This window comes from Dipodomys spectabilis, unplaced genomic scaffold, assembly GCF_019054845.1.
Source record: "Dipodomys spectabilis isolate Male_0828 unplaced genomic scaffold, ASM1905484v1 ptg000017l, whole genome shotgun sequence".
NCBI lineage: Eukaryota > Metazoa > Chordata > Mammalia > Rodentia > Heteromyidae > Dipodomys > Dipodomys spectabilis.
In genome coordinates, this window is record NW_024870694.1 from 1228838 (window position 1) to 1252638 (window position 23801).

Sequence of the window (23801 nt, forward strand, 5' to 3'; positions counted from 1 at the left end):
GCTAATCCCCCCAAAGTTGTTATTGTTTTACAACTCAAATGCTTAGAATGTTTAAATGCTGGATATTCACGCTGATTTGTCTAGTCTTTTGGAGCGTATATGAGATATGTTCATGCATATCTAAACTTACTGTATGCATTTATTTATGCAAAGTTATATGTCTCTTGAGTACATTAGCTATGAAGTATATTCTTGAGGGAATTGCACCTCTACAATTATTAACTGCATAAAATGTAAATGGCAGACCTAACTTTATAAAGGTTTGAATACAGCTCCTCTTTAAAGTGTCTGGTTTTGTTTTTATGGTATTGGGGAAAGAGAAGAGGTTTTTTTTTCTTTTTTTCTTTTTAAAAACTAGCATCCTTGAGGCCCCTTTTCCCCAAACACGTTCTATCCAATCTCTTGAGCTAGCTAGAATATCCCTTCTCTGCCCCCACCCAGTCATCTTCCCAATGCAGTGGCAAAGTCAGTAAGTAATTGGGTCCAGATTGGAGATGTTTAAATATTCATGAGGCTGGCAGGGGACTGGGAGGGGGTGACAGTCTAGAAAGGGGGTAGGGGCTGCGGGAAGTGATTAGTCATTGAAAGCTAGTGAACAATTCTGAGAGAGGGGAGAAAAGGACAGATAAAAATTGAAAAATTGGGTGGAGTGGGTGAAGAAAAGAGGAAAGGAAAGGAGAGAAGAGGAGAGGGGAGACAGGGAGAGATAAGAGAGTCGGGGAGGGAGAGAGAGAGAGAGAGAGAGAGAGAGAGAGAGAGAGAGAGAGAGAGAGAGAGAGAGAGAGAGAGATTGAGCGATGAGCAATAGCTCTGGACCTTACAGTTGCAGCTAACTGCCCTGGTGTGTGTGAGGGAGAGAGAGGAAAGGAGAGAGAGGGAGGGAGGGAGGAAGGGAGGGAGGGAGGGAGAGCGCGCTAGCGCGAGAGAGCGAGTGAGCAAGCGAGCAGAAAAGAGGTGGAGAGGGGGGGAATAGGAAGAGAGAGGAAAGGAGAGAAGGCAGGAAGAAGGCAAGGACGCTACAACCATGCTGTGCTGTATGAGAAGAACCAAACAGGTAGAGCTAAAGATTTTTAACTTCTTGCTGTTGTGAAATTACCATAGTACAATATTTCCTTGTAAAAGCAGGAAAAAAAATATATTTTAACTGCTTCTGCTCTGGCATGGTGCTCGCGATTCCTTAACATATGGTAGCCGATGGTCGTATCCCAGCTTTTATTCTTTTCAGTCTTTCGTGTTCTGGTTTTGGAATGCTGCTCCTAATTAGGATGAGGGTAGAAAAATATGCCCATTTGGCTAGAAATACAGTTGCTGCTGCTGCTTCTTCCTTTTTTTTTTTTTTTTTTTGCCTATCAGTTAATGCTTAGTGTTTTAGGTCTCTGCTTTTGAGGGTGTGGGTGTAGAAAGGGGTGTGAAGAGGAAGATGTGGGCTTTACCTACAAGATCGAGAAAGGAGCCTTCATATTATGTGCAAAAAGCGTGGTGGAGGGACGAATATCCAGGCTTGAGTACTGCCTGCTCTGTCGTAGTTAGCTCCCATGTGCTCTTATTTCGTACATGCATGAGCTCCAAAAGGGCGCAGGTATCGATGGAAGAACATGTGGACGTTTTATTTATTTATTTATTTTTCAATGAATGAATGAAACTGTGGTTTGGGGAAAATTCTTCTTCATTTTAAGAGAAATCTAAAGACATCTGGGGCTGGAGGGGGGGTGGATTGAGAGTGTGGAATGGGGGAAAATCCCCTTTCTGAGATTCATAGCCGATTGTGCACCAGCTGGTCGGAGGAAAGAGAGGACCACGCCCCTAGGAGCTTTGAGCTCCGACGGGATGGGAAAGGCCAGCCAGTATTACCTGTTGGAAATCAGATCCTTTCTCTTTCCCTCTTCCTTTGCTTCTTTCCTGGCTTGGTCGGTGACCAGAGACGTGTTCACATCCTGTAAAATAATGATGGTGACTAATTTTCATCAGGAAGAGAGACACATCCAAGATTAGCAAGAATCCGAATCCCCTCCCTCCCTCCCTCCCCCACTGCCTAGATTCCCCCCCCCCATTACATTTCCAATGGCTCACTTATTTCTTGCAAGACGTTTGAGAAACTTGACGGGGGGGGGGGGGGGTTGGGGGGGGGAGGGAGGAATGAGTTCGGTATTCCGCAGTGACAGGGCAGTGACATTCTCCAAAAAGAAGCTTTAAAACATTTCTTGGAAGACATTTAAGTGATTTTTTGGCAAGGGTTAAAGAGAAAAAATGGGTGTGTGATATGGGTAACTCTGTGTGAGTGTGTGTGTGTGTGTGTGTGTGTGTGTGTGTGTGTGTGAATGTGTGCATGTGTCAGTGGTGGTAGCAGGCAGTCTTGGTCAAAGAAGCTCTCTGCAGTGATTGCATTATGCTGGGTGGGGTACAAAATGTGGATTTGGGTATTATTCTTACGCAGGTGTTAGAAATTGGGTAATTTGTAATATTCTCAGGTGGAGAGTCTACAAACCTTGCACATTGAGCCAGCGCCCTGGAAGTGGGGGTGGGGAATAAGGATGAAGGAGGAGGTGGAGGAAGAGGAAGACACAGAAGCAGACTATCAGAGCAGTGGGTGGAGAAGCAAGACAAAACTAAGCGAATGAATGAATGAGTGGATGAATGAATGATTGAATGAAAGTAGTAGGCATCCTTGGTTGTGTGGGGAGAGATCATTGGGAGACGTGGGGGTGGGGGACTGCAGGGGCTATTTGCAGGCATTTCTCTAACCTGCTCTTTGGTTCCAGAGACTGGCACTTCCACTAGATCATTTTTAAAACTGAGACTTTTTTTCTTGCCTTCCTTCTTTTATATATATATATATATATATATATATATATATATATATATATATATATATATATATATATGTAATAGATATACAAGTATTTGGGTTAAGTACACTGCCAAAGAAAGGTCCTAAGGTTACCCCACTGGTGAACTGGGGAAATAAAATTTAGGAAGGCGGAGCCCTAGGGATGCAATGCTATTCTTTTCAAAAGCTTCAATTTTTGGAAAGAAAAATACACTGGTTTTCAACTTATTCCCACCCTCCTTATGTACATGTAAGTATAGATGCATCTCCTTTGATAAAGGAAACTAAACCTGCTTTTTTGACAGGGAATTGGAGCTAGAGGAATTCCCTTTCCAAAATGCAGACAGCTGCCTAGATTCCAGTTGTATCTCACAGATAGCCTTCAGCATGAACTCTGATGTGCTAAGTAATGGAGATGAAATTGTGTGTTAGGGAGTTTGCATGTAGACGCATAGAGCCTCTGCATACTTCATACGCACCAGTCATGCATGTATTCTGTATGCTCCCACACGCCTTCCCTGTGGTTTAGCATCATTCATATGCAAAAGAGAAAATGAAATATATAGCAAAGGTCCTTTTTATCCCATACATTTTGTGTGTACTTATGTGTGAAATGGTTATGTGTCCTATATAACAGTGTTATGAATCATTCACGTTTGTCAGTATTTAAGATACTATTAAATCAAACAGAAAGAGATGGTATATTCAGGGCTCAGGGCGTGGGCTCACACTAGCCTGACTGGGATTTATATACTGTGAATACTTAAGTCCTACACAGGTTTCTTGCTTTTGGGTGAAATGATTATCGGTCAATTAGAGTACAATCCACTAGTGTCTATACTTCTGATATGTATTTATTATCCTAGTTCTTAATTGAAAATAAAACAAGGGCACAGACCCGAAAAGGTCTAAACTCTGCCACACCCATGAAATCCAGCAGAAATGTGGGAGGGGGCTGGAGGACTTGCACTTCCTTCCTCTTCCACTCGAGCCGCATAAAGAAGCAATCCCGGATTTCTAAGTTGTAATACATTGCCAATAGCTAAGGAAGAAAGCATAAATGATCTATATTAGCCATTCGCTAGCACTATAGATTATTACAGCAGGAAGAAGAGAAAATGGGATGGGAACACAGAAAGGAATGACCAAAGGATGCATTGAAAGGATCCCTGAGATTTAATTGGCTTATGATTTTCAAATATTTTTAAATAGCTCAATTACCAAGTATATGGCAGATGATTAAAAACTTGCAAGGTGTGATGTCCAAGAAGCAAGACAACTGTGAGATGCTTCCTTTGTTTAAAAATAATGACTTTAGCTTGTAGTTGAAGTGTAAAAATTAATCTTGCAAGCAAGTAGCCCTTTTACCCCCTCCACCCCCTTACTTTACTAACATCTGCCTTTCTCCTCCATACAAAAAATAATTCTTATCTTTAAGAGTGTGATCTGTGGTTTAGAATTGCAACCTTGCAGTACCTTTCCTTTTGCAGCATCAGGAAGTTATGGAAGGTTTCAGCTTTGCTTCGAGATGCAGGGTACCCTTCCAAGTGAGAAACTAAGATTCCTCCCTAATCTCTCTGAGCCACACCCAGAGTCATCCAGGGATTTAGTGAATTAATCAGATAGCAGCATTCTACTTAATTGCAGCTGCTCATTAAAAAGAAAATAGTGCTACCTATCACACATTTCCAAATTTGAACAGAAGAAATTATTTGAAGGACTTTTAAATTTTCTGCCACAATATGACTTTGCAAACCTTTTAGACAATTAACAGTGAATCTAGAAATGTGCTCATTTCTGGTGATCAATTCTTCCTAACCTACGGTCAGGAGGTATGCATAATGAGCTCTGATTTCTCATGCTGAGAGAGTCTGTGTTACTTGGTGCCCTACCCCCCACCTCCAAGCCATGCTGTGGCAACTGGAATAAGAAAACACAGGGTTAATTTTCTTTCTTGCTGAGCTGGCAAAATTACAGAAACCTCTTTTGATGTTGCCAGCTAAAGGGCAGTGCTCTTGTTTGCCAAGAAGGGGGTGGGGGTGTGAGGGCTCAGGGTCTCCTCTTCCTCATCATAGTGGATTTGACAGTAATATGCCTGGGGCTGAATTAATCCACAGACTCCAGAGTTTTACCTGGTCCATAGAGAAGAGGTGGAGCTCTTGTAGGCAATACTAGGCATAGATGTTAACTAAATGTTCCTGTTGTTCATATTCATAAAGCTGAAATTTTCCTCTATTGACAGTTCAAAGAATACACATAGCCAGTTCATCGCAAAAAATAGTACACCAACATTTAACTCTTCTCTTTCCTATTAAATTCAGAGGCATTCTTGCAGCCAAGAGGTGTCTGTTGTAAACCCAATAAATTGATGTCAGATTTCTCCCTTTTGAATTTCTGAATTGTCATCAGATTGCCTCTGTGCCAGTATAATTGAATCTTCTTACATTTTCTGAAGTGTTGGAAAGACTCCTTAGTGGCTGTCACCTAGGGATCTGATCTCACTCTGATCTCAAATGAATCAGATCTGCTTGGGTGTCCTTTTGCTATTGTCCAATGGGCACTGAGAAACAAAATAATACAAACAAAACCTCTACCCTGTTTACCTTAAAAGGGTTTTGGGAGGGATTAAACATAATTGTTGGAAAAACAGGGATCAATACAATCACAAAAAATATATTTCTCTAACTTGTGCAAGGTGAAACCTGAAAGACTCTCTGACTTCTTAAAACTGTCTTGTGTCTACAATGTCTGCCCTCCTCCCTAGGGATTACTTACTTCTGATCATGCAAGCAACCCTGCTTGCTCTCTTGCTCCCTCCCGTGTGTTTTCTCCAATGTCTCTCCCAGTTGCGCCACATTCTCTTGAGATTTCCTCCTTTTTTCTGTATTAGATCCTTTCCTCCTATGAATATTATACCTCATCTCTGCTGTCTTAAACATCGTCCTCTGATTCTGTACCACAGTCTCTATAACGCCCAGTCTCATCCTTTTTCAGAACAAAGTTCCTAGAAGTTCACTTACTTTTTCTCTCTGTAAGTTCTTCTACCTGTTTTAAAGAGACTTCTGTTTCTAAAACTGTAGTAACTCATACTTGGAAAAGAGTAGCCATATCCAGTGACCCTCCAGTCCAACGCACCTTATTTGATTTTCCTTTTGCATTTTGTCTTGTTGTCATTCTTCTCTCAAACTCTCTCCTCACTGGGATTCCTCAGTAGTTCTTGTGCTCTTCCTGTCCAGATAGGACCTTCACCATCTTCTTTGCTTGACTTTTTTCGCTTTTTCTTTTCTTTTCTTCTTTTTTCTTTTCTTTTTCTTTTTTCTTCGGTTGTGGGGCTTGAACTCTGGGCCTGGGTGGTGTCTCTGAGCTCTTCAGCTCAAGGCTTGTGCTCTACCACTTGAGCCAGAGCATCACTTCTGGCTTTCTGGTGGTTAATTGGAGATAAGAGTCTCAAGGACTTTCCTGCCCAGGCTTGCTTTGAACCAAGATCTTCAGATCTCAGCCTCCTGAGTAGCTAGGATTACAGGTGTGAACAACCAGTACCCAGTGGTTTTTTGGTTGTTTTTTTTTTTCACTTTTCTTTCCTCCCAAATTAAGATTGAACCTCTTACTATAATTGTGATCCATTCCTCATCTCATTCAATTTACTAATCCTAGATGACCTCAGTCAGGCAGGCCAATAGGATTCCCAAATTTGTACACCAGATAGTTGATCTCCTGAGTCATAGACATCTTGAAGTATTTCCATTAATCTAGTGCACATCAAACTTGTTCTCTGTTTGATACTACTCTTGGCCTTTCTTCCCACTCTTATTACTTTAATACTGCCCATTAAACTCCAGGGCTTAAGAACCTGGAAGGAGTCTCATATCCAGTAGATGAAAAGACTTTGATGTATCTCCTGCTTTTTATCTGATTTGTCTTGTCTACTTTTCCAGAACCATCTTCAAACAACTCCTTCTTTTCACTCAATGATACCATGTCAATATTTTAGGCCTTGGTGCCTTTGCTCACACTATGCTTTCTGCCCACATAATGCTTCCCTGCCAGCCCAGACATTTCCCTTTCTTTTTTCTTTTTTTCTTCTAGTCCCTTCCCTCTATCCAAATAGTCCACTTTCCAATAGTCTACTTTCATACCCTTTTCTATTTTTGATCTAAATTCCACCTATGATATTCTATTTCTAGTGTCTAAGATAATGCCTGATGCATAAAGTAAGTGGTTTTAACAATGAATCATGTAGTTATTAAAGGAGGATAGAGTCCTCCCCCAGTTCTCCATAGTGAACTGAATAGCATCACTAGTAGGCTTAAAAAACAAATCTATTTACAAAAATTTTTTAAATGCATCTCACCATCACAGACTCCAGTTACTTACTTGTAGATATGACATTCGTTCTGTTTTTTAATGAAAGCAGGCACAATAAAGGTGCCCATGTGTAGTGCTAATTTCTTCAAACTGCCATGTCTGGTCTATCTAGAGTCTTCCTTCCACTTCCATATCCATCAACCATCATGCCAGCTGCCCCTCTGAAGATAACACTGTGAAGGCTTAGACACCTAACTACCACATTCTTAGATCTTCATGAGCTCTTCTTTTGGAGTCCTAAGACTTGTGCCCCTACTGCTTTGCTTAAGGAGTTTATTCCAAAGAATTAATTTTACCCTGATTATTCCTTCCTACTGATAATAATACCCACAAGTAGACATCTTACACAAAGGTAAAGGAACAGTAAATAGTAAGTAGCCCTTAAAATATATTAAATGTATGAAAATAAGATCAATTTCCATCTTCCTTCCTTGAGTTTGAAGAGGCCTGTTCTGCTCAGAGTGGAGCCAAATAATCCATGAAAATACTCTTTGCCAGACTGTAAGTAGTTTACTTCAACTGAACTGTCATGTCTTTGAGAGGAACAATACAACTTTTACCTACAAAATTATTTAGGGGTGACGTTTGTATGTATGTATGTTTGTATACATATACATATATATCTCACTTGTGGGGCTTGAACTCTGGGCCTGGGCACTGTCCTTGAGCTTTAGCAGCTCAAAGCTAGCACTCTTATCTCTTAGAGCCACAGCAGCACTTCTGGTTTTCTGATGGTTAATTAGAGATAAGAATCTCACAGACTTTCTGCCCTGGTTGCCTTTGAACTGTGGTCCTCAGATCTCAGCCTCCTGAGCACATAGGATTACAATAGCGAGCCTTCTGGCAGGTGGCTGTTGTTAATTGCTAAGAGTGAGTAGTGTTTTCAACTGTTCTACCTTCATTCTAAACTTGCCTCAATTCTTCCATTGTCTTTGTAAGTTTTCTTTTCCTTTTCCTCTCCTCTCAGATCCAAGGGAAATTTCTCTGATTAATACCATCTCATGCTAGTGCTTGACAAATAAACTTCAAATAAAAATATATTCTATACTACTTTCTAAGTGAGGGGATTAGGCCAAACAGATACTTCAAGCTATTGCTAGTAAATACTAGATAATCAATAAATCATATAAGGGAATATAAGGGAATAAATGTAGATAGGGAGGTATTGTAGGATGGCTATTAGAAGACTTACGGGTATATCAATAAACTATTCAAAGCAGGTTTTGTATGAAGCCATACATATTCTCACCAGTGTTATGGTTAGACATGCATTTAGACGTGTGCATTTAGATCAGAGTGGCATACTTGCAGTTATTTCTGGTTTCATATGGGAATTTGTTTTTCCAAGTTTACCATCCTTCATTATTTACAGACCTTATTTTCTTAGCTATTGTTTGCTTAATATCCTGTTTCATGTCTTTGTAGTGGAATAAATCCTTCCCCTGGGTTGTAGACCTGGTTCTGCCAATTGCTTATCATGTGATCTTGGGTAAGTAACTTAATCATCCTGAGCCTCAGTTTGCTCATCTGTGTAGTGGGCACAATAAAATCCTCCAAATCCTGACTTTCTGTTTTTACTAGGCTGGTGGCTCAATTAATGCGATAAAGATCAGTGTTTTTCAAACAATGTGTTTTCCAAATGTAAGTTGTTATTAACTAAGGGATTTCACATATTGATCTGTAAAGTACTGTAGGTCAACAGTCTGTATAGAAAATATATTTCTTCCATCCTCATTCCTCCTCTCCTAGTTGCTACAAAATAGATATGGACCCTGCCAATAGATGAGCACATCTTAAAATCAAATATGTAAATATTCAAACTGTCCTAAGCCCTATGTATCACAGCTACTGGGAATGTGTGCTGTTTTCCTTTTTGTCCTTTTCTGCCTTTGTCTTTTCTGCATATTCCAATCTCTTCTACATTGGCTAAATCTGCTGCTTGGCCCTATCCCCACCCCCACTTCACTTCCAAACTGGGTTCTCAGTACTAAGATTACCAGGCCTGCTGTGCTCACATCTATCATACCAGGGCCCAGTCAGGCAGAAGAGTGGAGAGGAAAGGGGGAGCTGATTGAAAGCCTGAAAATGGATATGCAGCCTGGTTGGAAGCCTCCTGCAAATACCATCACCTGGTACCAGTTCCATTCACATCAGGGATCCTCATGGCATCAGAAATAAACCTTGATCAGAAGAGGATCCAGTCCTAAACCTTTACAAATTCAACTCTCAATGCCAAAAAAGAATCTTCTAAATCCTCAGGATTTTCACAAAGAACATTTCAGTTCACATCCCTGCTTATGACTGGGTTGAGCTAGTAATTTAATATAACATTTATCAACTATTTATATAAGCAATGCGATGTTGCAATCCAGAGAAACTGAGTTTTAAATACATGGATACTATTTACAATTTTTTTATGTAAAACAATTGGATGAACTAAGTTCAAAGATTAGAATTTTTTTTTCTCCACAGAAGCCAAATGTCTAACATTAAAAAAAAAATTCTCAAGCCAGGTGCCAGTGGCTCAGGCCTGTAATCCTAGCTACTCAGGAGGCTGAGATCTGAGGATCATGGTTCAAAGCCAGCCCCGGCAGGAAAGACTGTGAGACTCCTTTCTCCAATAAACCACCAGAAAACCGGAAGTGGGCGCTGTAGCTCAAGTGGTAGAGTGCTTGTCTTGAGCTGAAGAGCTGAGGGATAGCACTCAGGCCCAGAGTTCAAGCCCCACGACCGCCCCAAAAAGTAAAAATTCTCATTCATATGTTACAAAAAGTAATTTTATATGGGGAGCTCGTATGGCCTTGTAATAGAAAAGTATGCTAACTAGAAATGTGAGAGTAAGCCTGTATTTAAAAGAAATAATAACTTACTTATTTTATTTGTAATTGGTAATAGTCAATCTTACTTTAAATCCTTCATTCTAATCCTTCTTTCACTCTATCCAAACATACAATGCCATTGTTTATGTGCCCTTTGGTTGGGTACAAGCAACAGAAAATGACTTTAAGTGTCCATAATTAGAATCAATTTAAAAGAATCTACAGAACCTATGAAATTAAGAATTGAATAGCCCAGTCTATGAAAACCAAGAGAGATACAGGAATCCAACATCAGGAATTTATAAAGTTTCTTTCTGATACCTTGGCATTTAGATACTCATGTACCAATTACCCTAACTTTTCTGTCTCTCAATACTGTAAGCATTATGCCCACCTTTGGTCCTCAGCTCCCCCTTGCCCTAAAGTTCCCGCCATACAGCTGGCCCCGCCCTCTCTCCACCCAGACCCACCTGAACTCCCATCTACCTCACTTCCTACATCCCAGACCCTGAAGCTACATAGATAGTGGAGGCTACCATGCACTCTCTCTCTCAGAGAGAAATATGGCTCCTCTAATAAACCTTGCAATAATCTTTCTCCTGTGCCTGCCTGCCTCTGCATGGTCCCCTGGGATGGATGTGACAGATCCTTTCAAGTACAAAATTCTAAATAAGAGAGACAGAAGTGGAAGGAGGGTACCCTGTGGGGGGAGAGAGAAAAAAAGATGGGAGTGGATGGAGTGGAGAAGGTAAGGAGGGGTGAGGCGAGGTGAGGCAATTGGCTGAGAAAAACTACCCTGCATTTTTGTGCATATCCATAAGGTAGCTGCTCAGATCAGGAGGACATTACATTAAATATGGTGGACCTCTAACGGTTCCCATTGAGTTTCAATGTGTCTATACTCCAAATTTTAGTTATTGGTAGGATTCTAAAACAAAACAGTAGTTTCATGGATAATCAAGGATATATACTTAAAAAAGAAAGGTTAGGACAAATTTTGTACAAATTTTTATTACAATCAGCTATAAGAAATGCTAGATGTCCACAGCCTTTCAGAAGTCTGACTGGAATATACTTTCTTAGAAGAATTCTGGCTGGAAAATATTCTTGCTAATTTTCCATGACACAGCTTTGCTCTTTTTAATTTGTAGAATCTATTTTCACAAAAGGATTGGGCATTAATGGGTGTAAAATTACTTCATTCAATTTATATCTGAGATATGCTACTTACTCCTGGCCATTAGTCATCTCATTTTTGAATGTTCTTGAATTAATTCTAGCAATCATCACCATATTTATCTATTTTTAGCAAATTGGCACTTTCTAAAATATTAACTGTTGTCTCCATACACACTTGCTTGCTTTAAATGTAGAAGGTTGATAATTAGCTTTATGTTCATTGTTTGTAATCCCCATTCCAACAACTATTCAAAATGTTGTTATTAAATAAAAAATGGGGAAAAGAATCCCATTATCTTCCCATTAATGACTATATAAAAGAGCTAAGTAAAGCACAGACAAAAAATAATAAGTGGAATGATCCTCAAAGGATAAGAAAATGCAGGAATTTGCTGGTTTTTAAAGGGATTTTAGAGATTTTTAGCACAATTCTCTTAGGCATTAGACTTGACTGGGAGCAGGTAGAGTGTCCATTCTTACTTTGCTCTGGTTTAGGAATCAAGCACGTCTTCATGGACAAGCTAGGTCTTATAAGAGCTGTTCCAAAAGGATGCACTGTATAGTATCACTAAATTTCTCAGTTATTTAGAGGAAAGAAGAGAGGAATGGAAGGAGAAAAGAAGAAAGATTTGTCTTAAAAGGTCCCAGTTTTTAAGTAGTTAATTTGCAGTTAACTTAGGGGCATATACATGCATGGAATAGGAATTCTGTCTCTCACACATTCTTGCTATTTGTTCAAGGCAGTTTAATGTGGTTGTCTGGACTCTGAGAAGGATCATAATGGGAAAAGAGGAATAGGCACTGAATACTCTGGGTAGACAGTACCTAAGGGAAGTAACATTTATTTGAGAGATGGAAAAGGACAGTGATTCACTGTAAACTTTTCCTCATTTCATTTTCATCTAGACATTTGAGAACTTCCTTCAAATTCAAGTTTTTATTGGATTACATTCCTCAGCTTTTCTGTTTCAAGAAAAGGGAGGAAATGGCATGGTCTCATTCAAAAAAGACTGACCTGTTGTTAAGTTTGGGGGTTGAGATATTCAAATATCCTTTTCCTTTTTCCCCCCCTGAAGAACATCATTTACAATATTTCCTTTTCTCTCAAAGATTTGAGCAACTCCAATGAAAGAGAAGGGATTATTTTCTTTATCATGTGAGGAATCTGCTCTCAGAACTCAGGTTGGTATTGCATATAATGAGTAAGTCTTTCATATTCATCTTAATTCAGTGTTCCTTGGGGCTTTGATTGCCTTTGATTGAAAGACTATGTGATGGTTTCTTGATAACTGAGCCAGATTTGTGTTTTTGAGCAGTGAACTAGAGTGCTCTACAGACAATCTGAGGACGAGACTTAATTTCTTGCATATTCTTTTCTCCATTTTGACTTTCAGACCTCACACAGTTTGGAATTGGACCATACCCTTAACTGAAAATTGTCATAGGAACGTTAATGATCACAAATGGTTCAGCCCTCCCCCCTCCCTTATTTTTTTTTTCCTGTTGGTCATGGGGCATGAATTCAGGGCCTGGGCACTGCCCCTGAGCCACTTTGTGCTCAAGGCTCAACCACTTGAGCTATAGTGCCACCCGGCTTTTTCTGAGTAATTTATTGAAGATAAGAGTCTTGGACTTTCCTGCCCGGATTGGTTTTGAACCACAATCCTCAGATTTTCAGATTTCAGTCTCCTAAGTAGCTAGAATTATAAGCATGAGCCACTGGTCCTGGCTCAGACCTCACTTTTAAACAGCATCTGGAAAACACAATAGGTCGAGATAAATAATACTAGAAAATAACCCAAGAAGTTTAAATGATAGCATACGTAAACTATACTTAATCATGCTTGGGACTAAATTCAGGTACCATTGTCATTTAGCAGGATAGATAGATAGACAGACAGACAGACAGATAGATAGATAAATATAGATCTCTCTCTCTCTCTCTCTCTCTCTCTCTCTATATATATATATATATATATATATATCTATATATCTATATGTAGCTACTCAAGAAGCTGAGATCTGAGGATCATGATTCAAAGCCAGCATAGGAAGGAAAGTCTTTGAAACTCTTATTTCCAATTCCCCACCAAAAAAACAGAAGTGGCGCTATTGCTCAAAGTGATAGAATATAGCCTTGAGTAGAAAAGTTCAGAGACAGCTTCCAGGCCCTGAGTTCAAGTCCCATGACCACCACCAACAACAAAAATATTACCTTCCTCTTATTATTTACAGTCATCACAGAAAATGCCATGCTATGGAATGCTTATTATAGAAATAATTATTAGCTCTTAGCATAGCAACTACTAAATATTTTCCCTCTTCTATAAAAGCACTCAGTCACCAAATTCTATTTGTGATAGGTTTTACAGTTATTCTTTTCATCTTTTATAAGTATTTCCCAGTCATTATTCCAGACGATAACCAAGCACCTGCAAGGCCCTAATGCAGTACTGTCTGTGATGAATTAACCCTTCTCTGAAACTATCCATATAGTTAATAGTTATACATCTCTCTTGGGAAAGAATAAAATACTTATTTTTGTATTCTGAGGTTCAGAAAGAAACCCTAGGTATAAAAAAGTTGATAGTCACCCAAATTCTCTGTTTTCAGCATCACTTCTACATAATTTCTTTTGGTTAATCATACATTTAATTCCCATTTTCCCCAATCTCAATGCTTTCTCTTTGTCCACAGAGTTAATTCTAATTTATTTACTCTGGATCATTTTTAAAGTTCGTTAGAATCCTTTATCAGTCCCCCATTCCTGCCTTATCTTCTATAGGATCTAGAAAATTTAGTTTTTATCACCTCCTTTTATGGAAGAAGTAATAAAACAATTATCCCTAAGACTTTCCAAGTTTCAACATAATATGTTCTATAACAAAGCTCATTTTTATCTTAGAAATTCAGTCCCAGGAATATCTATGAATTTAAGTATTAGGAGGTTTTTATTTTGTTTTTCTAAAGTAGTCAGTCCTGGGGTTTGAACTCAGGGCCTGGATACTGTTAGATATTTCACTCAAGGCTGGTATTTTACCATGTGAGTCACACCTCCACTTCCAGCCTTTTGCTAGCTAATTGGAGCTAAGAATTTCATGGACTTTCCTATTTAGGCTGGCTTTAAACTATGATCTTCAGATCTCAGCCTAATGAGTAGCTAAGATTACAGGTGTGAACCACCAGTTAATACTGGCTTGGCTTCTTTATTATTCAACCAATCTCTGAAATTTTGATATTACCAATGTTTTTTCCTCCTTTCTGATTACCTGCACTTACTTAACTTAAGATCCATGAACATTCTAATTCATAGCTACCTTCTCACATGGATTAATTCCAGGCTCTCTAATTAAACCTACTCTGAGTTCTAGGGCTTTGAATATAACTGGCCGCTGAAAATCTCTTTCTTATGACCAACAGGTACTCCAATCTTAAAATGTCCTAAAAATAAGTAACTATCTCTCATTTCCAAGTCACTCCCAATTGGTCATGCAGTCATCTAATTGTGAAACAGAACCCTTAATTTTTCTCCTATATGTTCTTTATCATTAGATTCCAATGCTGTATACCCAGTTTCTATTTAAAAACAAACCAAAACTAATCTCTCCTTCACTCAATACCTCAAAATGGTGTCCACTCTTCTTTGGTCATCTCCAATTCAATCAAGGAGCTAAGGTTCCCTTTTAGTTTCCTTTCTTTACCCTAAACTCATTTGAAATACCTTTTTTTCCTCAGAAGCCAGAGTGGTCATATTAAAATTGTCTATCAAACCTTGTATCTCCTATGTTTAAAAGTCTCTGGTGCTTTTCCAGTTTAATCAGTATAAATCCAAATCATAATGACAGAGGCCTGTAAATTCTGCATACCCAGGCCTGGCTTCCTTTTCTAAACTTCTCAGACACATGCCCTGACTTTGTCACTAAGTCTACAGGCCTCCTTTTCAGCTTGTAAGACACATCATGAAAATTTCTCCAAGACCTTTACACAGGTTGCTTCCTATGTCCAGAAACACATTTCCCTGGCTCTTCTGAGCACTGTCTGAGTTACTTTTTGATAAATCACAGTTTTTCTTTCTTCTTTTGTATTCTTTTGCTTTCTTTTCTTTTCTTGGTGCCACTGAGGCTTGAACTCAGGGCCTACTTCTTGTTCCTATCTGGTGCTTTACAACTTGAGCCAATCCAACATTTTACCCGTTAATTAGAGATAGAGCATTGTAGACTTTTCTGTATGGGCTGACTTTGAACCACTATTCTTCAGGTCTCATCATCCTAAATAGCTAGGATACAGGATTGAGCCACCCATGCGTGGCTTTCTTTTATTTATTCTTTTTTTTTTTTTGGTCCGGTCGTGGGGCCTGAACTCTGGGCATGGGCGCTGTCCCTCAGCTCTTCAGCTCAAGGCTAGCGCTCTACCACTTGAGCCACAGCGCCACTTCTGGCTTTTTTCTTTTTGCTTATGTGGTGCTGAGGAATCGAACGCAGGGCCTCAGGCATGCAAAGCAAGCGCTCTACCACTGAGCCACCTTCCCAGCCCTTATTTATTCTTTTAAAAAGAAAAATAAGAGTGTTTGCCAGGTGCTGGTGGCTCACGCCTATAATCCTAGCTACTCAGGAGGCTGAGATCTGAGGATCATGGTTCAAAGCTAGCCCCAGCAGGAAAATCCATGAAACTCTCATCTCCAATAAACCACTAGAAAACTGGAAGTGGTTCTGTGGCTCATGCTGTGGCTCATGCGGTAGAGTGCTTGCCTGGAGCTGAAGAGCTCAAGGGACAGCACCCAAGCCTAGAGTTCAAGTCCTACAACCAACAAAAAAAGAAGAAAAAAGAAAAACAAGAGTGCTTGCCATCTGATTTAAAATTTTTACTTTTCAATATTCTAGCCCCTCTCGATCTCTCCGAACTTTAAAACCTACCTCTATTTACATACCATTCTTTATTGCAATTCTGTTACTTCAGGGAATGAGCCACATTATTTTGCCTCCTTTCCTTTCTAAACATATCTATTTTGCTTGATTGCAATCTTCTTTCCCCTCCTTTCAGCTTAACTCATTTCCAGCCATTTCAATAACATGCCTAGAGTTGTCTTCTTCTTTATGAATCTTCCCTGATCCTTTAGTTCAGTATAGTTATCCTCTCCTTGGTGCTACCATTGTATCTAGTTTATAATTACTGCCACATCCACCAGGCTTTATCATAAATATTCATTTATGCATCTACATAATTTTATACATCAAGAACTCTTTTTAGGTAAGAGTTACTTTTCATCATAGATAGATAGACAGAGTTCTAGTTCAATGTCTGACACACTGGAAAAGGTCATTAAGGAGGGATTAGGTAGTATGTGCTGCAAAATTTGGCTAAGACTAAATCAAATGTCCAGCTTTCACTGATCAGTCATGAAACTGCCCACCTGTGGAACACTCTGCAACTGGACACCTCATAGATATCTCACACAGCAAAGACCATACAGACAAGATTTCACCCGAGTGTCAGCTGGTTGCTTCAGCAGATATGTTACTATCTTACAGAGGGAAGCTTTATCATGCCAAAAAGATACTCAGACTTGATTCTATAGAGTGCTATCTTACCTATGGATAAGAACTTCGAAATCTACAGTTTTGTCTTCTTAGTCAATTAATCTGCCTCCTAAACAAGATGCTGAACAATTAGCCTTTTCCATATACCTAAAACTGTTCGCTTTGTGGCGTTCCCATAGGAGTCCTGATGCAATTCACTCTTTAACATGACTTCTAGTTCCAAGTGTACTCTCACCAGATTTACACATTTCTATTTCTAATTAGTGAAATTATGAACAAAACTGCTCAGTTGTTTTTGCTTTTCCCAGTCCCTATAGGCTGATAAAAATTTATATGTATATATATATATATATATATATATATATATATATATATATATATATTAGTAGACTTTCTAGAGAGGAGTGGAAGAACCATAAGCCAACAAATTGATGAGTTGGCAAAATCGAACTAGTATCCCTTAACCATAGTGAAAGCCTCCTTATTGAAATTACGGTGAGCAAAAAATATCCTAATTTGTTTCCTTTGAAAAAATAGCTATAGAAATCAAATGGGCTATGGGGGAGTATGATTATCACCATGACTATAATGTATCTAAGTCTCTTTGAACTAAAAAGTAAATAACATAGAGATTAAAAATGGTGGGTTTTTTTGGGGGGTCTGTATGAGAAACCTTTATTTAAGATTTTTTTTTTCCTACAGGAAATGATCAAGTAAGTCTCAGACTGTTAACTATAAAAACAAACTTTGGAAATACATCTCATTTATATGTTGGAATAGTTCTCACACCAAAATCAAATTTGGGAATGCCCAAAAGAATATATTTTTCCTATTTGGGGAACAGATGATCATAAGAAAAGCAAGATGAAACAGACTTGAATATGAGTCACTTTTCTCAGTTGTACATATTTAATTTTGGTAATTATGTGGGTGGTAGAGAAGATACATGATTAAGTTGGGTTGTTAAGAAAGTAGATTAGAGAGGCACATATTTACTGTTGGATATAGTGTTGGTTATAGTGGAACTTTGAAAAACCCACCAGTCATAGGTAAAATCAGTTGGAGCCATTGGTACAACATCTATTTTATTATTTCTCTGACCTAACCATATATGACCTTTGCTGCTAAGTCCTTGCAGACTTTTTCACTAGGGTAGTTTCTCACCACAACTCTTTGATAGAAGGGAAAACCATTTTCAAAGCAAAGCTCTAGGGGCCTCACTGGATGTGTACCTACAGATACTGAGGTGTCAGCTACTGTACATTTTTAGTTGCCAATAATCACATGATACTCCAGAACAGTCAACATGTTTGAGTGACTGTGATATGCCAATGTTAAGTCAAATTCTCTGGAATTAAGACGGCAGTTTTCTTTTGATGCCAATAAAGGGTCAACAAGTTGGACTTGTGCTGGTATAACAAAGTCAGACATCAGACAATGAGATGGTAATATTTTTTAGCCATTTTCCCTATATGTGAGTGGATACTGCATCCCAACACTGGGATGCAGTATCCAACTGCATCCAACTGGTATTATTTCCTCAGAGCTTGTTTCCTCCATTCTGCTAAGTAATTCTGCTTCCAAAAATTTGGTTGAACGAATCACCTCTTTTATGTCACTCCAGATATTATTACTCCCTATTTCCTAAATCCATACAGCATTTACTGAAACTTCCTTAGGAATGTTCACCTTTCATATTGTTTATCTCTCTGTCTCTTCCCATACATTTGTATAAGTATATACACTTTTACATACATTGTACTTTCTTGTTCCCTGAGAGATGGCTTAAAGGTGAATTCCTGCTTTTGAATGCTCAGACATACTAGGTCTACTGTTAAAGCTACTTACCTTTTTATTGTCTCTCAGAGAGAAGTTCTCATTCTCTCTTTCTCTTTTTTTTTTTTTTGCATATTGGCCTTTATCTATCAAGACTAATTTCTAGGGATCAGCACAGTGGCTCATGCCTATAATAATTCCAGCTACTCAGGAGGAGAAGACCAAGATCATTGCATCTCAGAGGGGCCTCAGAGAGAGTCTACCTGAAAAATTTCTATAAAGGGTGGAGTTTGGTTAGGATGGCCTATTCTATCCTCGCACATACAAGGCCCTAAATTCAACCCCAAATATTGCCAAAAGACTAATATCTAGAGAAAAGATTTTTCTCAAATATTATACCGATATATTTTGTTCATTTATCAAACCTTTATTAATCAACTACCAGGAGCCAAGGGCTATGCCAAGTACTAGAAATATAGGAATGGTATATTTTTAAAAAGAAAAAAAAGTTTTACTCTAAAGTAGAACATAATATAGTATGATTGTGTATATCAACTTAAAAGCCTATCTTCTAGAATGTTCCTAGTATAATTTTATTAGTTTCAGGTATTATTTCTCTAACTATTTAGGCTGTTTCTCAATGCTGAAATAATATATTAGCATTTCTTCTTATGTGATTGTCCAACTTGTCTTGGGGGTTTAGAGGATGAGTTTTGTAAATAAAAACGGAATTCATAAATCTAAAGATCCACAAAAATTTTAAGGATTAAGTGAAATATTACATATACAATGTTAAAAACGAAATCTAGTATTAGATAAACACATAATTTAGTCATTGTTTATTATGGCTAATGCTGTTGGTGACAATGATATATTTATGTTAAGTAGATCACATCTGTCTTTTTATTTTTAATATTACCTTTAAGTAGTTGTACAAAGGGGTTGCAATTAACATATTAATTTTCGAGTATAATGCATTTATAATATATAATTCATTGTAAAGATACTGTACAGAGGGGTTACAGTTACATGAGTAAGGTAATGAGTACAATTGCTATTGCTGCCTTTGATTTTCCCTACCATTCCTTCCCTCCCCAACTTGTAAAGTTCATTTTCAACATGGTGTTTTGTACATCTCATTGTTACAATGGGTCAACCTGTATCCTTGTTTCAGCATTGAGTATAATGCATTTTTATTTCACAGAATTAATTATATTAAATATCATTAAGCAGTTGTACCAAAGGGATGTGAATTCCAGAAATCAGGTTATGAGTGCAATGCCTCCTGATCAATGTCCCTTCCATCATTCTCCTTCATCTTTGCCAACCAACTATCTTTTTATAGGTATTCTTAAAGTACTTGTTTTGGAATGGGATAGTGTATATACTTTGTTCACTTCTCTGGAGTCTAGTAAGTATATGGCTTGCTAACTAAGAAAAAAGATATTAACCAGGTACCAGTGGCTCATGCCTGTAATATTAGCTACTCAGGAGGCTCAGATCTGAGGATCACAGCTTAGAGACAGCCCAGGCAGGAAGGTCCATGAGGCTATCTCCAATTAACTATCCAAAAGCAGGAAGTAGGGCTAAGGCTCAAGAGTTAGCTTTGAGCAAAAAAGCTCAAGGACACACCCAGGCCCTGAGTTTGAGCCCCAGGACTGGTATGCATCCACTCATACACACACACACACACACACACACACACACACACACACACACACATTAATGCTGTTAACTTTACACCCTCTAAAGTCTTTAGAAATACAAATATATACATATATGGTATAATTAGTATATATTATAGATGTAGACTATAACAGAGAAATAGAAAATTGAGCTTGACTGAGCTTAGAGCTGGTGAAGCTTATCTTCTGGGGAGCTGGAAAAGATCTTGAGCATCTTAAGATCTAGACTCAGCCATTTTGAACTTCAAGGAATGATGTAAAGATGAAATGAAAATTGCAAATTACCCTCAGTAGTGATGACATGCAGTGACTGTGGACCTATGCACCTCTGTCCTCACCTGTTATTGGTTTTTCTTGGATTGTATTTTCTGGGCCTGCTTTGCTTTATTTTCACTTTTTTTTTTTTGGTTGTGGGGCTTGAACTCTGGGCTTGAGCGCTGTCCCTGGACTCTACCACTTAAGCCACAATACCACTTCTGGCTTTCTAGTGGTTAATTGGAGATAAGAGTCTCATGGATTTTCCTGCTGGGGCCGTCTTTGAACCCGGATCCTCATATCTCAGCCTCCTGAGTAGCTAGGATTACATTGGTGCCAGGCTCTGCCTATTTTTTTAACCTACCTCTCTGGTTTTCCATTAATAATACAAACTCAGATATTATTTTAATCCAAACCAAGTACTATTGCCTGAACTCAAGAATCTTACTGATACAACGATATACCCAGAAATCAAGTCCAGGATACTACTCTTTTCTGACTGGATTATTGCTCTAGTCTTTGGGCTTTTGTTCTTGGTGCTACCTCTGCCTGAAATGCTGTATGCAACAAGTACTCTTTACTCTTTTCCTCGAGGATGGACTCAAATCTCATCTGATCAAATCTCACCAAGGAGATTTTCTCTCATTACACACATAAAATGGATGTACCCTACTGTTCTCACTTGTCCACTTTTATGTTCTTTGATTTTTCTGTCTAGAACTTGTATCTACTCTAGGCACTTTTTTTTATTCTAACCTCTTGATGTCAGTGATATATTTCCTAAAACATAGTACAGTGCCTTACATACATCAGATGCTCAATAAATATTTATTGAATAATTGAATGTATGCATTTAGACTCTGTTCATGTGTACTAAGAACAAGTTAAAGATACTTTATAGCTAATGAATCTTTTCTGTCTTTCCTCCATGTCTTTCCTGACATCTGTTCCTTCTTCTTGACAGCTAGTATCTCATATATTTCTCCCAATCTAGCAGTTATTGTTAAGATATGCAGATATGCGATGGAATGAATTTTTGAAAAGTAATGAAAGAAGAATTCAGTCCTGCTTACCAGAAGAAAATGCTTCTTTATTTCCCCTTTTACGTTTAATTGTTTAAGTGTTTAGGGAGGATATTCCTGCTGTGGTAAATTTGTACTCATTAAATTGTCAGATGTGACTATATTATTTATTTATTTATTGCAGGCGCTACTGAGGAATTGCTTGCTTTTTGCCACTGGCACCATCTGGCTTTGACTGATTATTGTATTTTACCTGATAGTCTTTGGGCAAGACTATCAGAGTGATGAATGGGTGACAGTAGGAGGAGTTCAAACACTGTCTAAGAAAGAATAACAAATCTGTTGCAATAAGTTAGATACTGTGAGACATTCAAACACCGAGTGAGATGAAACACACATTTCATGCTCTGTTTGCATTCCAGGTTAATCTTCAGAGAACTAACATGGCAAAAATTTTCCTGGGTAAAACTAGTAAGCCCTTCTAGAAAAGATTTAGGTTTAAAAGAAAAATAATTCTATGGTATCTAGTGTTGTGATTGCCCCTAAATTTCTTCCTATTTCCTAGCATTAGTGATTTAGGAATGGAGACTTTAAAAAAGTTTTCCTTTTAGAATATTTAAAGATATTCTAAAACTTAAAAAAAAAATGTGGTACTTAAATCATTAAAAACAACAACAACTATGGCAATTGGCACTTGGTCTGCTTGTAACCTGTTCTCACATGAAAAGTCAGTCTCCATGGTTCATCCATTTTGAAAGTTTGATCTCCATCAGAGAGTCCAGGTAGAATCAGATGAATGTAGGGTCTATTCAACAGTCATGTTAAATAGACTTTAACCAAAGAGAGAAAAGAAAGAAATAGAAGAGGGGACAAAGAGGGGAAAGGGGGAGAGGAAAAGGGAGAGAAAGAATGAGAGAAAAGGGGAGATGGAGATATCTTTTAAGTATACATATAGAGTTGGTTCCAACATTACTTTGGTTTATCCATAAATTACTTTCACAGTATTTCCAAATTAGAAGAGATTTCAGAAATCGCCTGGTATAGTCATTATTCATTAAAATATTCATGGTGTATGTGGTAGAAAGGATGTTAAACATGAAATAAATATGGTCATTTCATCTACAAGGTACATTATAATTTCTTCATTATGAGTCTAAGTCCAAAATATCATAGTTGTTTTTCCTCAATTGAGGGAAAGCAGGTTTCTCTTCACTTAGATTAGTGAAGTCCAGTCAACTTTTGTTTACCTCTCATTTTTCAGAAAGTCAGGTATAGGCATCAAAATAAAATTGGTATAAAAGTGTTAGAAAATTTAGTGAACTCTTTAACCTTTACTGCCTTTGTTCTATATCTCGGATTTCACTATACCTAGCCATTCTCTATTCATTCAAAGATCATATCTGAATACCAAACTTAGATTTTTGTTACACAATGAGTTACAGCATGTTAATACTGTAAATAATATCCCAAAGCCTCTTAATAGATTCTAGAACATTTTTCCTCATTGATAAATGAAACCTCATCAACACAGTTTAATTTTGTTTGCATAGAAAAATCCTCCAAGCTTGGGAATGCATCTAGAAACTTAAAAATGAAATGACTACATTTGTAAAATGCTTAGAATTTTCTCAATAAAAGTACTTCTTGAAGATTCTCAGAATTGGCCTTCTCAAGACTTAAGACATTTTGAAGTCTCACAAAATAGGAAATAAAGTGGCCTGCAACGATATGTACACATAAAATGCAAACTATGGAATTCTGGAGATTTTGAAATTCCTAGTGTGAGTTAAAAGCACGGTCAGTTGGCATTTATTAGAATACTAGTTTAATAATTGTTAAAACAGGAATGTTAGATTAACTTTTCATTATGTTATTAAAAGCCAAAACAGATTGGGTTATGCCTCTTGATAAGATTATTCTTAAACCATGATCTAAGAATCTCCTATTATTCTCTCACTGTCAGAATCCAAAAACTCGGTGCCAAGGGTAAGTCAGCCTTAGATAAACAGATTGTCTGGCCTAGGCCACCAATCTGTCCAATATTTGTGACCTATAAAGATTTTTCCTGCAAGCAGCTCTGCTTGTGTCGACTGTTTTACGTGCATAGTGGAAACTTCCAAAAGCTGTCACTTCCCAGGTTTGTTTTGTTATACAACTAATTAGTAATTAGTGCTACTGTGCCTGAAACTTGTTTCTACTCTTCTCTCTCTTTCTTTCTCTCTCTCTCTTGTTCCTTTCCTTTTTCTCTCTTCTTCCTCTTCTTTTTTCTTCTCTTTCCTTTTCCTCCTCCTCTTTCTCCTTTTTCTTCTCCACCCCTTCCTCCTTTCTCCTTCTTC

General features: G+C 38.1%; 1 protein-coding gene across 1 annotated transcript in view; it reads left to right on the forward strand.

Annotated features, from left to right (window-relative positions):
• The first annotated feature begins 1003 nt into the window (after positions 1 to 1003).
• Gap43 (growth associated protein 43) overlaps positions 1004 to 23801 on the forward strand; it is a 97452-nt gene continuing 74654 nt past the window's right edge. Inside the window, exon 1 of the mRNA XM_042669594.1 lies at positions 1004 to 1054. Coding sequence (XP_042525528.1) covers positions 1025 to 1054 — 30 coding nt within the window. The 5' untranslated portion in view covers positions 1004 to 1024. The remainder of the gene's footprint in view (positions 1055 to 23801) is intronic.